At 39.4% G+C, this 17217-nt stretch overlaps 1 protein-coding gene across 1 annotated transcript in view; it reads left to right on the plus strand.

Moving 5' to 3' along the window:
• Positions 1-17217, plus strand: part of si:dkey-112m2.1 (transmembrane protein 132C) — a 196321-nt gene that overhangs the window by 129876 nt on the left and 49228 nt on the right. The window contains exon 5 of the mRNA XM_059358067.1: positions 14163-14352. Within this exon, the coding sequence (XP_059214050.1) occupies positions 14163-14352 (190 nt within the window). The remainder of the gene's footprint in view (positions 1-14162; positions 14353-17217) is intronic.

A 17217-nucleotide genomic window follows, 5' to 3' on the forward strand; every position in this document is an offset into this window, starting at 1 on the left:
TTTTGCAGAATGTCATTATGTCACAGTGAAGTTGACCATTGACCTTTTGGGTATAAAATGTCCCCACTTTATCATTTTATCCTAATATTAGCTCTATTCATTAGTATGAATACTTGAGTAATCGCCAAAAACTGTTTTGTCAGGTCACAATGACTTTGACCTTTGATGACTTGAATCTAATCCATTCATCCTTGGGTCAAAAAAGACGTTTGTGCAAAATTAGCATAAATTCCCTTAAGGTATTCCTGAGATGTCACCTTTGAGAATGGGAGGGACGTGAGGTCATAGTGAGCTTGGCCATGGACCACCCAAAATCATTCAGGTCATCCTTGAGTCCAAGTGGATGTTTGTGCCATATTTGAAGAAATTTCCTCCAGCTGTTCCTGTTTCATGAGAATGGATCATTAATTCAGGACCCAACCAAACCCAACCAAATGTAAAAATGGTCACAATAACTGCTTTTGATCCTGAATAATGGCCAGAAAAGTGTTTTTGCAGAATGTCATTATGTCACAGTGGAGTTGACCGTTTCCTTTTGGGTATAAAATGTCACCACTTCATCATTTTATCATTATTATTAGTAGTACATAGTGTAGGAATTTAGGAATGTAGGAGTTATGGGTTAAAAACAGTGATTTCTCCAGTCACAGCGACCTTTGATGAACAAAATCCTTCAGGTCATCCTTGAGTCCAAGTAAACGTTTGTGCCAAATGTGAAGAAATTTCCTCCAGGTTTACCTGAGAGGTTCATGACAGACTGACTAACACACATACTATTGTTGGTGAGGAGGCGATAAAAATCTTTCAACATTTAAATGGTTTGTTTGGCCTTCTCTGCGTAGATGCTACACTACATAAATCTACTGAAGTCTCTATGGAGGCAGACGAGGAAAGACAGGTGAAATGGCGAGGGCTGTGGTCATTACATGGCAAATTTCCTCTACTCCCATAACGTCGTGCCACGTTGAGAGATAGATTGACTCAAAAGAAGGGAAAGGAGGGGGAATGATTAAAGCAAGGGAAGTGGTAAGCCAAAAGCAAAAAGAGAGATGAAAAGATAGAAATATAAAAGAGAAACTGAAGCAAGTGTGATCAAATAGATACCTCAGAGGCCACAATACATGAAGCCTAAAATCACGAAATTCAACGGTAGCAGGCAGCGTCTGAGAGGCAAATAATGAAAAGGACAACTTGATCTAATCCCTTGTCATCTTTGTGTGAGTAACAAGGAAAAGAGGAAGTGTCATTTCTGGTGGAGAGTTTAAACTCCAAGGGGGAGATTAGCCAGTCACACTGAGTTGATCTTATTGTCCAGGATAAGAGGATGAGCACCATAGCCCTCTGGAGAATTTTACTAACACTCCAACAGCTCACAGAAATCAATAAGGGGGATAGAAGATGGTGTTTATACGCTGATTGATTGTGCTGTATTGTATTCACTGTCTGAAGCGTGACTCTTAACCACCAGCTGGTCCTTGAGAGTAGTTAAAATGAGATGGTGAGACTGGGTGGGCCCTTGACGCCTTGATTATCAAGAAATTTGCTAAATTGAGACATTAAATACCCAGAGAGACTGGGAAAAAAAAAAAAATTTCACTCACCTCTGCAAATTCTTCTAATCTCGCACCACAGTGTAGCTGACTCAGAGGTAAAAGTAAACACTTATGTTCAAAGGGTTTTTTGAGGCTGCGTTTATTTCTGTTTTCAGAGGTTAAAAGCGTTTTTTTCTGATACAAACTAGCTGTGATATTCCCTGTTTGCAACTTATAATAAGTGTATATTAAAATGTATGCATACCTTAACAGCACATCAGTGAGAACATATGAAGGATTCATTTTTTAATGAGTGAAGCTGTGAATATCTTGTAAACATCCGTCACCTGCAAAATCTGTTTGTATAATGAGGAACCATAACTGCCACCTGCATTACCTTCACTGTTTTTTTTTTCTAAATTTTAATTGTGACCTAATTATACTGCAGATATAAAACCATGAGTACAGAATAGATATCTTCTGAAAACACTTACACTCACTCATCAGAACCCTAACCCAGCATCTGTAACATCTGTAACCACAACTTGAAAACATCTTCCAAAATAAAGCCGCCTAGCTGATTATTTTGAAAAGCAAAATGAGGAATGAGATGAGGAGGCTGATGAGGAGAAAGAGACAATAACAGGTTCTGATTCAAGAATCAACTAATGATGAACGTGAAGGCACGGAGCGACCGACTGAGCCAATGAAGAAAAAGTTTCACTTTCAACAGGTTTTGCATGGTGAATGCAGCACACGTGGTTGCAGTACGAGGAGAAAGCAACGCTGTGTCCATTGCAGGCAACTGCCATGTTGTACCAAAAAAATGTTTGGGACCAAATCATGTGCTGTTACGATGAGAGCGGTCTGCCCTCAAAAACAACCCCTAAGGTCGTTTGTACAGGCAGCAAAATACGACCCATATTTACATTTTAGACTGCCCTCCACCGAACCTGGTCACACAGGAATCCATGAAATAGCCACGGAATCACTCAAATTTCGGTGAAGCTGACACAGATTTCGCTACAATGCAAGTTAATAACAGTCATATCCCGTGGCTATTCCATGGATATTTTTTCCTATTGGTTTGTTCCAAGTCACGTGACTTTTAAGGTCCCGACAGTCAGAACAAAAAACATGGCGGACAGTTCTCTCATTATTAGTGAAAAAAATCAATATTTTGACTTAGTTTCTGCATAAAAATGGATTTTGATTACATTTCTAGCGAGAAATATATGTTTTATTTTCTAAATATTCACTCAGTGAATGTACATAATCACTTTGTATGTTGGAATAGCCACGGGATATGACTGTCATTAACTTGCATTGTAGCGAAATCCGTGTCAGTTTCACGGAAATTCCATTGATTTTGAGTTAAGCAAATTCACGGATTCCTGTGAGACCATGTTGCCTCCACCACCCTCTGGCGATCGTAGTTATTGTGAATGATGGCGATGCAGAGTATAAATGACGGATGTTATATTCTGGGCGGCTGGAAGGGTTTCACCCAGGAGAACGAGGTTCGAGTCCCATGTGAAAACAAAAGTAAACAATGTGATTTAAACATCACTGAACTTCCCTGCCTCACGTTTTACAACAGCGAAAGGTTTGTTTATGTAGTCATCACGTCTTCCTTATAACAACCTCACTTTCGACATTCACATAAAAACATTTTTACTGTTTGAATTGTCTTTTATAACGCCCTACCAGGATTTTTGCCTTAAACCCAGATCAGTGGTTTTGTAGAGTAAATTAAACAAAACTGCAGCCTTTATTTTTTACAACCACGAACCATACATGTGTACCGCAAAGTACATATAATGACATGTTTGCTATTTTTACACTCCGCTCCTATGGGTCGTTATAGGTGGTATCGACCAAGAACCTTTTGTTGTTTAGGTTGGAAATCTTGTGTGTTAACTTACAACCAACTGAGAAAGTTGGTAGCACCAGTGCTGACAGTCGAAAAGTTAGTCTGCAACTCCGAAGCTTTAAGGTTTACCATGTTCAAGAATTATAGTGTGCAAGCATGCAAATGCAACTAATGCAAGTTTTGCACATATTTGTTCATAAAACTAAAGTTGGAGATAATGACGTTTTGATCTGATGATGCCAGAAGAGGAAATAATATAAGATCACCAAAGTTATCATAGTTCATGCTACATTGTTTTTGTGCCAGTCTTTTTTGTAGATTTAAATATATTTAAGAGAATAAAGTAAAAGCTTTTGGCCTGATCATCAAAGTCAGTAGGATTAATCCTCTGAATATCTGTACAAAATCTCATACCAATCTGACTAATACTAATAACCAAATGAAATGTATTAACAGTTTGCTTCTTGGAGGGCTGTTCAGTATTTCCAATTTTACATTTTTAGTTAACTCCACTATGTTGATAAAAAAAAATATTATGTGGGCTGCATTTATGCTTAGTATAACATATGGATAGAATATATATGAGACAGGATTGTTGTGAACTGGATTAGTGTTTGATGGTAGAGGTCTATGCATTTCTGTTTGAGGTTTGCATTTAAAGACATCTGAAAGCAGCCCCTTAATGTGTTTGTTTCTCCAAATCAAATACATTTGCCGGCACCCTGTTGCTATGCGATAAGCAGGGTTTTTCAGAAGCAGTATGTTGAAAGGGAAAATAACCATACTTTTTCCTGATTTCTCTTGCTGTTGAGAAAGTGCAAATACTAAGTTGTGATTTTGGTCACATGGGGAGAACAAAAAAGCTCACTCAGTGCTTTGACTTCATCTTTGAGGTCATGATCCGACTTGGTTTCAACTCTTAAAAGACGAGCTCACAGCAGAGTTTTTGCACCATGTTAACATCTTAATTTTCCAGGAGATGTCTGTGTTTTCTCGGCCGCTTTTTTAAGGCTCTGATTGGCTTATGCCTGCGATATGGTGCAGAGTGGCGACACTGCCTTTTGATTGGTTGATGCACGGAGCCGCATCTGTTTCATGCAGGAAGCCTGAATCCTCTCATTTCACACACCGTTTGAGAGGAATATAGGAAAAATATGGCACAGAGTAAGAAAGAAAATAGACCGGTAGGCAGGTGAGAGAGGCAAGATGCAGCAGTAACAGAAAAAAAATCCAGAGGGGGGTTATTTCAGAAAATATTGAAGAAGAGACAGACCAAAAAGGCAATTTGGGAGAAGAACGGCACTATTTCTTTTCAGTTTTTCTACCCTCTGCACCCCCGCCCCCTTTTGCACTCTGCGGGGCCTACTGTGAAAGCAAACTAATCTGTACTGACAGGGACAGGGCTGACGTCGCTGGTTTGATAGATCCTGGGGGAAATCTCCAGCATACATAAATTGGTTATTTTACGTTTCATCTGCCTCTTGACATGGTTTCATTTTATGATCTCTTTCATTATCTGTCTGTCATATGTCGATGTTTATCGCTCCATAAAGTCATCCATTCCACACAGATGAAACAGGCATCACTGGATGGAGAGCCACCAGTGGCCCCAGACAGCACAAGGTTAAGATTATAGTGCAAGTGTTTTATGTCTGCCCTGCGTTTATTACTAACAACTGTGACATGGCTCGCCGAGCTGTCTTTGGGGAAGAATTTTGCTCGATTCAGTCGTTTCACGATGAATAAGTCATGATTATTCACGCACGATTTTGAGCTATTTTTGCACTTTTTCCTTGATTCTGTGGTTTGTTTCTCTGCTCTGTCACCCTTTCCCTGCTTCATCAACCATCCCGCAGACCCCACAGGGCCTCCGATGGCCCTGCTGGCTGAATAACTTGCCTGTAGCAACCTTCTCCGAACTATCAGATGCATCTCAAGGCTGCTGTTCACTGGTGCGGGGCAGGAGGTCTGTTGGGAGCGAGTTCTGCTAGTTTCAATAGCATCTCATTAGCATCATCGGGGAGAAGAGACAGATATTAGACCTGAGATAGTGAAACTCATTAGAGAGGAGCCTGGACTCCCATGGGATGCACACCCACACTCACACACACACACTCACACACACACAATATGGTTTCTGCTACACTAGATCCTAATTTATTAATCATAATATTCTAATGACCCCCAACTACATCAGGCTAAATGACCTCATTACACACACACTATGGATGAACTACAGTAGGTAGGGTTATTAATGTGCACTGACCTTTATAACTACACTGTAGTAAGCAGCAGATGGAGCTCCTCATGACACAAGGTTTCATTTATTGGTGATAGTATCCGATTTCCCGCGAGGTCCTGAACCAATTAGAGTCCAAATGTATTTGTTTGACAGACATCGGACCCCAAATTACAGAAAACACTTAGGCGCACAGCTGGAGAGTAAGTGAACTACAAATAATTAAAACAGCTGCAAAAGCAAATCATCCATGTCACCACATACAGGGCACTCAGAAAGCAGAGAAAGAACAGTAATTACATCTTTGCAAAACATCTTCTCTGCACAGTGAGAGTTCCATCAAAGAAATAGTTCAACAAGTTTTGCGACTATGACTCTTACTCGCTCTTTTGCAGAGAGTGAGATAAGGTCGATACCATGCTCATTTCATGCATGCTCACTTCCTCCCTCGGTGTCCAAATGGGTCCCGGATACAGACACTAAGATTTACCATATGAGTATAGGGCAGGGGTCAGCAACCTTTACCAAGAAAAGAGCCATTGTTGGCCAAAAAAGAAAAACATGTCAGAATGGAGCCTCAAAACTTATTCTGAGGTAACAATGATGATAAAACAGCCTACAAAGTCTTAATTAGCCTATCAACATTACTAAGAGGTCATAATGAGCATTTATTAATATGATTTTGTCAGAAAGCAGCGAGGACCCAAGTACAAAACTAAAAAAACACACAAAACTAGACTTGAAGTTGGCAAAATTGAAGGCACTGGACTGTAGACTACTAAGCATTTTTTATACGTATTTTAGCTACATATTTTTACAATTGAAGAATAAAGATTGCTTTTCGTTTCTTTTGGTATGATTTCTTTGTCACAGCCACAGGGAGCCACTGCAGATGGCCTGAAGAGCCACATGTGACTCTGGAGCCGCAGGTTGCCTAACCTGTCTGCACTGATCACACAACCACCTGACAAATCATGAGACAATCACAGCTGTCACCATGATGTTACACCCCTTTTAATAGCATCAAATAACTAATTAAAACCAAACTTATCAGAAAAAAATAACACTTGGACATGCATCAGTGTGATTATAAGTACCTAGAATGAAAGACTGGAAGCAGGAGAAACAGATTGCCTTGCTCTGCTCAGAGTTCAAAAAACACAAAGCTTAAACAAAAAAATTACATAAAATGAATTTTTTTTTGGTTTTATTGCATGATAATATACTTCATATTATTGGATAATAATAGTCATTGCATTCATTTTTATCACTTTAATGTTGCAGCTTACAAGTATGGAGCTAATTTTAATGAATTTATATATATATCTTATGTATGAATTTAAATACTGAAGGGAAGCATGTGAATTTTCCTCAGGGACCAATGAAGTCTGACTGATATAATAATATCTTCATTTAATTATTGATTATTTTGTATCATTACTCTTCATTTTGAAGGCTGCCAGAACAAAATTTAGTGCAATACAAAGCACAATATTTCCCTCTGTGATGTAGTGGAGTACAAATATAAAGTGACACCTAATGGCGATTGTTGAGTTGGTGTATTTGCAGGTTTACTAGATGCAAATATACCAACTGAAGCTTTGCTACAAAATAAAATGAGTGAGCTCCAATATTCAGGCCTTCTTCTTCTCCATATTTAGACGCTCAAATAATTGCTAATTAAGATTTTACACTTTTTTTGAGATTTGGCTAACAGCTGAGGGATCAAAGCAGGAGATGGATCTTTATGTGAAGGCAGATGGCCAGCAGGAGTTTCTCATCCCACCCACGGTCACACCTACTTTGAATTAGTGCTGGTCTCGCATGTCAGGATTCAATTATGGCCAAGGCAACTGTGCATACTGTTGTCCATACAATTTATCCATCTGTTTAAATTCTCCTGTTGCCAACCAGTCTGCACCAAGCAACAAGTCTACTCGCTTAAGAAAAAAGTAGAGCCGCTTTTTTTAACCTAATTCCCAAACATTTGCACATCCCATTCTTTAAAATGCGACGACTTGCTGTTTTTCTGTTTTGTATTATTTTAAATGAAATATTTCTGAATTTCTAACAAAGCAATTGTAATTATAATGGGCTTTGGTGTAATGCCATTTTACAGAAAAAACAACTGATCAAAAGAAAAGAAAAAAATCTTACTAATAATGAGAAAACTAAGCATTTTCACACTTTAAACCGCCTTGCTGTGAAGTCACAACAGCTTTAATTAAGAGACGAGAAATATATCTGGTGGAAAATAACAAGAATGCCAACAGCAGACCTTAACAGGCTCCAGCAAATTTACCATCTGTGAATAGATCAACAGCAACAAATAGCCAGTTATATAAAGTATGAAAAATGTCTTCATCTCCAAGAATCACGGGTATGCATCTTAACACGTCTTTCTTGGAACGCACTTTCACGCAGATGTCCTCCTCTCTAGTCCGTCTGACCCGCAGTCAACACCCTGGCTGAAAACTGTGTGTTCAAGGTCGCAAACACAAACATCCAACCCTCAACATCAAACAAACAAACTCCCGTTGGCAGGAAAATCCAACCACACAAATCTGACCACACATGGGAAACCCTTTTTTTAGGCGGGCGAGGTTTATCTACAGCATGTCCTCACACTGGGCTGAGAAAAACCACTTGTTGGCTGTGCAGTAAATCCTGGTGCCTCCTGGCTCCCATAATTGACAAAAACATGTCCACTTTTACCTGAATGGAGCCGTTGGAGGTATTAGTGCATACAAACATACTGTACAGACACAAACTGTCTCCCTGCCTCTCCCTCTTATTGTTGGACCCGCTGTCGATTCACTCTGCTGAAATAGATTTGGGTCTTTGATGTATCATTGTTGTCAGTGCTAACCAAATCACTGCTGCGCATGAAAGGAAACCCCCTCGGGTCTCCAAAAAAGAGACAGCAGACTTTTTCTTTCTCTACCTTTTCTCAGAGCCAGATACCCACGGAGGTGTTAAGAGTGAAAAGAGAAAAACATGGCTGCATGTTAACAGGGCTTTTGTGTTGCTTAGCTCCACTTTTATTTTCCTGTTTTCGAACAAAAGGAATTTCATTCCAGTCATTTATTTTTTTTCTGTTATGCTGCTTCTTCCCGCTCAGAGCCCCTTTTGTTACAACAAGGGCGTGTTTGAAATGTATCTTACAGAATTGAAAGTGTGCACGTATTCTCTTCTGAGTGGATTCCTTTACTTTTTTTTCTGCTTGTGCCTTCACACTCCTAACAATAGGGCTGACAAATGGAGATACCTCAAAAGCCTCCTCAAAATGACATGACCGATTTTCCACCTCATTTCACCACAACAAACCTGCTTATGATACCAGGGCATTGTCACCGTTCGCTTTTGTAGTGGCGCAGTCGGTTGTGTGATCCCGGTCGACGCTTTGCTTTTATTGCAGCTCTTTTAACCCAGCTTCCGCTCTGCGTTTTGTCTCTGTCTCTGCGTCCACCTCGGGGGCAGGGGAAGTGATAGTTGCCAGTGAGTGTATTGAATTGTATGGTAATCTGGCTGAGAAAAGGGCACACGGTGCAGTTATGTTTCTAATGAGACATGGAGGAAGTGGGCTGACCTCTCCAACTGGTGGGCTGCAGACATTCATCATCCCAAACACACGCTGGTTGAAAGGGTGAGGGCGGCAGAGAGCCAGCTGCCCTCTATTGGGTGCAACGTAACACTGCAGGTGAGCCAGAGGATTAAGTTAGAAAAGAGGGATGGGGATGAAAAAAAAGCAAAAGACAAGGAAAAGACACAATAATAAAAAACAACAGAGAAAGAGATTGCATAGGGAGTGCAGGGGAGTTGTATTGTAGTGTTCAGCACTAAAGCCCTGATTGTTTGCAGCTTCATTGTAAAGCACGACTGTCTGTTGCAGATAATTGATTTGGCTGTAATTGTACACCATAAGCGTAAACCACATAATCACTGCAGTCACTACCCCTGAGCCCAGCGTGTAGTCAGGCAGCGGAGGATATCCCACTGTGGCTCTGGAACTCTCAATTTCTGTCGGAGAAATACATTAAAAAAGGAAAAAAGAAAGCAACGGACTTGGACGGACTTGAGCTTCAGCAAGTGACTCATACAACTAAAAGTAACATTATATAGATGGAAGTTATGGAAATGCAGTACAGTATGGGTTGTGGGAGGTATTTGCTCCCAGCAGTTCCTCAGTTTTGCTTTTGAAGTTTAACTTTGAAATCCAGTTCCTTTTTCATCAAAGAGCAAAAAATTAGCCTTGAAAATTTGGAAGCAGCCCCCCACATGAAAACATGGTTTCAAGAAGTGCAAACATAATGTTTTTTCATGTAAATGCTACTTTGAGTTTTTCTTGGTTACGTCATCACGGCTTATTTTACTGGAATATTTGGCAACGCTTTTGATTTTGACTATTTAATAAATCCCTTCGTAGGTTTTTTACTTTTCTACAGTACAAAAGGTTGATTTTGTACATTTTGTCACTTGATTTAACCCTCTGAACCCCAACGAGCTCTTTCAGGGCGTTTTTTTTTTTTTTTTGTTCTTTTTAACATTTTAATGTGTCCTTGTATTTCACTGCAATGTATTAAACATTAAAAAAAAAAATGATATAAGTCTTGCAGCTCTATGGAATCAGCACAATCATGACTAGAAGTGGGAACAACTCAAACATGTCTGTTGTGCAGAATAACACAGTAATAGTGATAATTCATTACAAAGAGAGAAAAGTAACATTGTAAATATAGAACTATTTATATATATATATTTAAACTTATTTGGACATTATGTAAAGGGGGGATAGAGAGGGAGGCTCTATCTATTGCCATACACTTTTTGAATGGTTGTCTGGATTGTATGTAGAATAAAACTAGCCAATATATATTAATTATTTATATTTTTCTTACACATCACATTCCATTAATGACACCCCTGTGAATAAAGGGTTCAAAGGTTGACAATGGACTGCAACATTCAGTTTAAAATCCAACTGGGGACCCATTAAAAGACCAACACCAACAATGTCAGAGAGCTGTTAATACTTCCCAACCTCCAGATTCGGCCTGTGGTGCTCAGCCCCATGCCTATTTGTTCCTACTGATGATGTAAACACACACACACACACACACACACACACACACACACACACACACACACACACACACACACACACACACACACACACACACACACACACACACACACACACACACACACACACACACACACACACACACACACACAGCAAAAACATGTCTATTACCACTTTAACTACATTTCTTTGTAACTTTTCATTAAGCTATTCTGTCGTTCACCGGGTCATATCTCCTGATCTCCTCTCTTATGAAGGAAGTCTAATAAAATAATAATACGGAGGCTCTGCAGTCTGAACTTTGACAGCAAACTCTTCCTCTGTCCTCATCTTTTCACTCCTTCTGATCTTACCTTTCATAATAAAAGCCCTCTGCTGAGACAGCTTACTGGAGAGCATTTTCTAAGACGCAACTCAACAAATTAGCCTACAGTAGCTATCTCCTGCTAGTAGAAACGGTGTAACAGCAACTGTGGGAACTTTACCTTGTAAAAGGAAAAGAGCTGAAGAAGAAGGCAAAGAAAGACAAGAGGGAGATAACAACCACTCTCTTAAGCAAGCTTGATCAGTAAAACTGTGCCAACTTATTCATAGTACTTGGTCTACGTCAGGAGTGGGCAATTAATTTTCGCAAGGGGCCACATGAGATAGTGCAAAGGCTGCGAAGGGCTGAACCAAAACTCTGAACAAAATTTTGCTCAATATTAATTTAATTGCTTTATAAAATGCAGTGAATTATCTGGTTTAGAGCTGCTACTGGTAAGGATACCAGTTATGGTAAGATTATGTTAATGTGGAGTAACTCTGGCAAAAATAGTAAATCATTATCTCACTTTTCCATTTATTTTTAACACAACATACATTCAAACCACAAAAACAATATAGAGCATGTTATGCAGAAATATGACAAGGTAACAAGGTAACTATTGTTGTTAGTGGAACGCATTTCTGTGCAGGTACGTATACAGTGATGGAAAAAATTATTAGACCACCCTTTTTCTCAAATGTCTTGTTAATTTTAATGCCGGGTACAACTAAAGGTACATTCATTTGGACAAATATAATGATAACAAAAATAGCCATTTTCCATGGTTTTCTTGAAAATTATTTTGGTTATAATCAACAAAACCATGTAAAATGTCTAGATATCAGCTCTTAAAATTAACCCTTATGAGCTATTTTTGTTTTCATCATTATATTTGCCCAAACAAATGTACCTTTAGTTGTACCAGAAATTAAAATGAACAATAAACTGAAGAGAAAAAGGGTGGTCTAATAATTTTTTTCATGACTGTACATGCACGCACATATGTAAATCGGCTTCAAAATAAAAGCACTGCAGTTGTGTTGATTTATAACTTCCAGGTAACCACACTCGGGCCTACGCTTTACTCTTTATCACAGCCCTGATTCAGTTTCTAGTTCAATTGTGCAGTTTGTTTGGAAACAAATTGCATTTGCAGACTTTACTTGCTGCAAACATTATTTAAAAAGGAATATTGCATTAATTGGGGACTATTTTCAGCTTTGGATAAATACACATTTAATGCTCTACTGTGTATTTAAGGTAGCAGGAAATGTTATGTTGCATCTGAATATAAACTGCAGTGCCCATGTTTGTCAGAATAAAGAATCATGTTGCACCGTGCACTAGTGTTTCGGATTTATGTGTTTTTTTAATCGATTTTTGACAAGACTATCGCTCCATGGCACGGGAGATTGAGCTATGTGTTAGTGTAATACATTCATTGTTGATTTCATGGGATTTTTCTGATAACAAAAATATCAGCTCCCTCAAAGCTGATTTTTTGGTGTGATAGAAGTGTTATAGATGTGTTTTTGGTGAAAATTGGGAGAGAAAGTTGAAGAAATATTTCTGACAGTGTGAACAATATCACAAAGAAGTGCCACCAGCTGTGATGCGGAGCACCTCAGTATACCTGTACAATTCCTCTGTGTTCAAACAGAATTCTATCTCAACAGCACTCACCGTGTGGCCTGATGCACACCGATATTCACCTGTGATCGCCCCGGGCCAAAGCTTCCTAGTGGCATTTTGAATCATACTTAGTATAATTCAGAACATCACCCACTGAAACAGAAAAAAAAGCTTTTCCGCCTGACCCAGAATTTGCTTTTCAAGCTGTTTTCATCCACACTGATTTTCAGCTTCCAAAAATGTTCTCCCTTATACTTTTCTACCAGAGTGGGTCCTTAAATCTGCACTTTGAAGTGAGGCTGGCTTCTGAAGTGTGAACACATAAGGGGGAGTTGGGGGAGTTTTAAATACAAGCTTGGCCAAAATATGTTCAAGGAAAACCTTGGATCTTAACCCAACACCTCCCTTCCTGATGCTCAGTTTGGGCTCCCTCCAGGCTTGTTTTAATTGTGCGACAACCACATAACAAACATACTGCTCGGGACAGAAATAAAAGTGTATGGATTACATTAAAAATAACTTTATACTGAAGCCTAATATTTCCTCTTGTATTACACAACATGAATTTTTACCTACATGAGCCTCTTCCAGATCCCCAAGTGAGAATTGTATTTTTCAAGGCAGCGTGCGAGCCAGTGCTGCAAAAGGTGTTGCATCGAGTTTTGACTGTGACAAAGAACACCTGGGGGAGAGGCGGAGGCTTGATCAAACCCAGCGCTCAGCAAATCAAATAAGTTTGGAGGATTTTATTTTGCATTCATTGTTTTTTCTGCTTTGTTTGCATCTCCATCAGCTGAGAGAAAATGATTTGCTTGGCCCTTGCAATCTCTGCAAGAGAAGCTCCATATTGCAAGAGGAAAAAATAAATTGCTTTTTTTTTTCTTGCCAACATCACTGTTCTGTGTGGATGTGAGAATGAATTTCAATAGCGACACGATTAGTTTCATATCAGATTGTGAGATGAGGGATATGTTGCTTAAGAAATCGCATATCCCTATGAAACATCTGCATGTGGTTCAGAAGAATCCAACTCTATGTTTGAAATATGTGTTAATGTTTTCCTTAACCCCGATTAAAATGCACAATTAATTCCCAGCTGCTGTTTTCAATCCTTTCACTCCTGTTAATGGATGATAAAGACTAGTTTCCCTCCAGCTCTATCTGTCTTTTCACCTTCTTTAACCTGATTCTTCTTCTCTGTTTCTGCTCCATTTTTCCTCTTCCTCTTTCCATCTTCTTTTCCTCATGCCTCCTTCACTTCATTCATAGTGTGACTGTCTTTATCTCATTTTTTTGTCTTCCCTCACACATCCCATGGTTTCATTTTTGCTTTTCCCATCCTTTACCTCATCTATTTTCCTGCTACTTTCTCATTGATCTGACTCCCATCTTATTTCTGTCTCATTGCCCTTTTTGTTGTGCCGCCTATGTTTCTTTACCTCCCTGCTTCCTGCCCTCCTCTTTTATCTGAATCTTCTCCCTCTCTGCCCTTGCAGGGTGGAGGCACCGGGCTACCAGCGAGTGCTGCAGGTGGACCTGGAGGTGAACGGGCTGATGATGACTCAAGGGGGACGGGAGGTGACATGGCAGGTGGAGTATCCGCTCACCCGCACCCTGACCAGCGAGGTGCCGACCCTCATCCGCCTGGCACCGCAGGACCTGGGTGGCATCGTGCCACTAGCCATGGTGAGCAGCGGGGGGTAGAGCTGGGGGAGTTGGAAGCTTATGTGTGGAGATATTTGTGCGCCTATAGGTGTTAAATCACTTATCGTGCTACTGGAAAGTAGGGCTGGGAGATATCGTCCAAAAGTCATATCTTGATATATTTAGGCTGAATAGCGATACACGATATATATATTACGATATTTTTATCGCTAAGTGAGAGCAAATGTTCAGTCAAAGTCAAAGCCAAATATGACATGTCACAAGTAGTTTTATTGAAACTATTTATTTAAGTGAACATAAATACTGTTTAAAAGGAGTACCTTTTTAAAAAAATCAAAGCTCCATAAAGTGCACATTTAAATAGAAATAAATAATCTTGAATAAAAGCTGCAGCTTGCCTGGAGCAAGGATCACAGTGCACAGTTAGAACTATATCGATATATGCGATATGGTCTAATTCCATATCACATTTAAAAATATATTGACATATCGCCCAGACCTACTGGAAAGTCTGTATTAAAGCAGGCATAGAAGAATTACACCTTGACCAGGGAGAATACTTGATTCTGATTGGCTAGGACAGGGGTAAACAACCTGCAGTTCTGGAGCCACATGTGGCTCTTCAGGCCGTCTGCAGTGGCTCCTTGAGGCTGTGAGAAAAATGTATAGGAAATGAAATAGATATTTATTTCATTTTAATTTATCATTGGAGTAGGCTCGAAGCAATTTGTATTCTTCATATTTAAAAATGTGTAGCTTATATACAGCATTAAAAAAATGTTTAAACATTTTGTATTGGTGTAGTGGTTAGCACTCTTGCCAAACAGCAACAGGGTCGCTGGTTTGACTCCAGGCTGGGGCTCTTCTGTGTGAAGTTTGCATTTTCTCCCTGTGTGATCGTGGGTGCTCTCCAGGTCCTCCGGCTTCCTCCCACAGTCCAAAAAACATGCACTTAGGTTTAAGTGGTGACTCTAAATAGCCCTTGGTGTGAATGAGAGTGTGAATGTCTGGCCTGTGATAGTCTGTACCCCACCTCTCACCCAATGTCAGCTGGGATCGGCTCCAGCCCCCCGTGAGTGTGGATCAGCGGTTAAGGATAATGAACGAATGAGTCAACTAAATGTGCATCATAGCTTACGAAAGTCTACAGCCTGGCACCTTAACCTCAAAATTTGTCAACTTCTAGTTTTGTGTTGAAAGGCAGATTTTGTTATTTTTATCTTATTTGCATTTGGATCCTCGCTGCATTCTGACAAAACTTTAATAAATGCTCATCAAGACCTATGAGTAAAGCTGGAAGGCTAATTTAGACTTATGTGGGCTGCGTTCTTCTTCATCATAAGGCTCAAAATAAGGTTTGCAGCTTCTTTCCAACATTTTTTTTCTTTGCCGACCACCGGGCTAGGAGATGCTTGATATTTTCAAAATATTGGGTATTTTTTCAAGTATTTAAAAAATCTGACAACAAATTCTTGGCATTTAGTTGCCAACAAGTGAAAAACACCCTTTTTTCACATGTGTGCATTTTTTTTGCTACCATACATACAGATACATTGCACATTTTAAACAGAAAAGAAAAAAGAAACAGAAAACATAATGCTCCTGTTTTAACCTGGTAATCCACACATAATATAGTGTATAATCAATACAAAATACTGCTATCTTTTAAAGAAAAATAATGTTGATAAAAACAGAAAAAAAAGACCACTAACATGGAATCAACCTGGTCCACCCACATCAATCTAATGGCCACTTGTTACCAAACGAATATAGGGACAGCAACAGAAAAACGTGCATGTCACAGCAAATACATTTGTCACATTGTTGCATAAGTGATATTTAAATATCACTTCATAACAACCAGAAACAGACACAGCTGCATGTGTCATTTAGAGACAACTGTGAAGCAAATCAAGTTGGTTGACTGAGGGGTGAAACACCTGACATACAATTCATTATCAAGCTGACGTTTAACTGCAGAGAGTATTAATTACTCAGAATATAAGGTGACTGAAAATGACAACCCCCTTGGACCCGAGGACTGTGATAATCAGACTTTGTCACGTACTGTATATGTGGTTTTTATTTCCCGCCCTACACAGTTCACACTCTCCATCTCGCCTCCACATTCACATTGTCCTCTGCGATGACTGTGACGCATCGTACAGCCGAGCAGACAGAGTCCACTCAGACCCACTGAGATGATACACGCTAACACACAGATCTGAGACCTGTGAGTGGTGGAGGAAGTATTCAGATGCAATTAAAAAGTGCAAATAAGTATGCAAGCATTATCAGGTAAATGTACTTAAAGCACTCACAGTACTTAATTCAGAAAACAGCCCCCTGACTGTCATTAGATTATTGTTATGCATGCATTAATGTGTAAGCAGCATTAAAGTGTTGTAGTCAGTTGAGCTGGAGCAGCTTACCCAGCAGCCCAGGTCACTTTGGAGTCTGATATATTATTTAATGTTTAATATTTAGACTAAATGTAATTTGGGTGTTATTACTAGGAATGAAATGGTCCTCTGAAGGACACACAATGCAGCCAGAAAGTACAGGTGCATCTCAATAACTTAGAACATCATAGAAAAGTTTATTTATGTCAGTAATTCAATTCAAAAAGTGGAAATAACACATTCTATAGATCCATTACACACATAATGAAACATTTCAGGTCTAAATGTATGTATTTATTCTATTTATAATGATTATGGCTTACATTTAATGAAGACCTAAAATTCAGTGTCTCAAAAAACAATTTATATTACAAAAGACCAATTTTAAAAAGTATGTTTAATATGGAAATGTTGACCTCTGAAATGTATGTCCATCTATATCAGGGATGGGCAACTGGAGGCCCGGGGGCTGCATACGGCCCGC

The sequence above is a fragment of the Centropristis striata genome, chromosome 19 (genome assembly GCF_030273125.1).
Source record: "Centropristis striata isolate RG_2023a ecotype Rhode Island chromosome 19, C.striata_1.0, whole genome shotgun sequence".
NCBI classification, from domain to species: Eukaryota; Metazoa; Chordata; class Actinopteri; order Perciformes; family Serranidae; genus Centropristis; species Centropristis striata.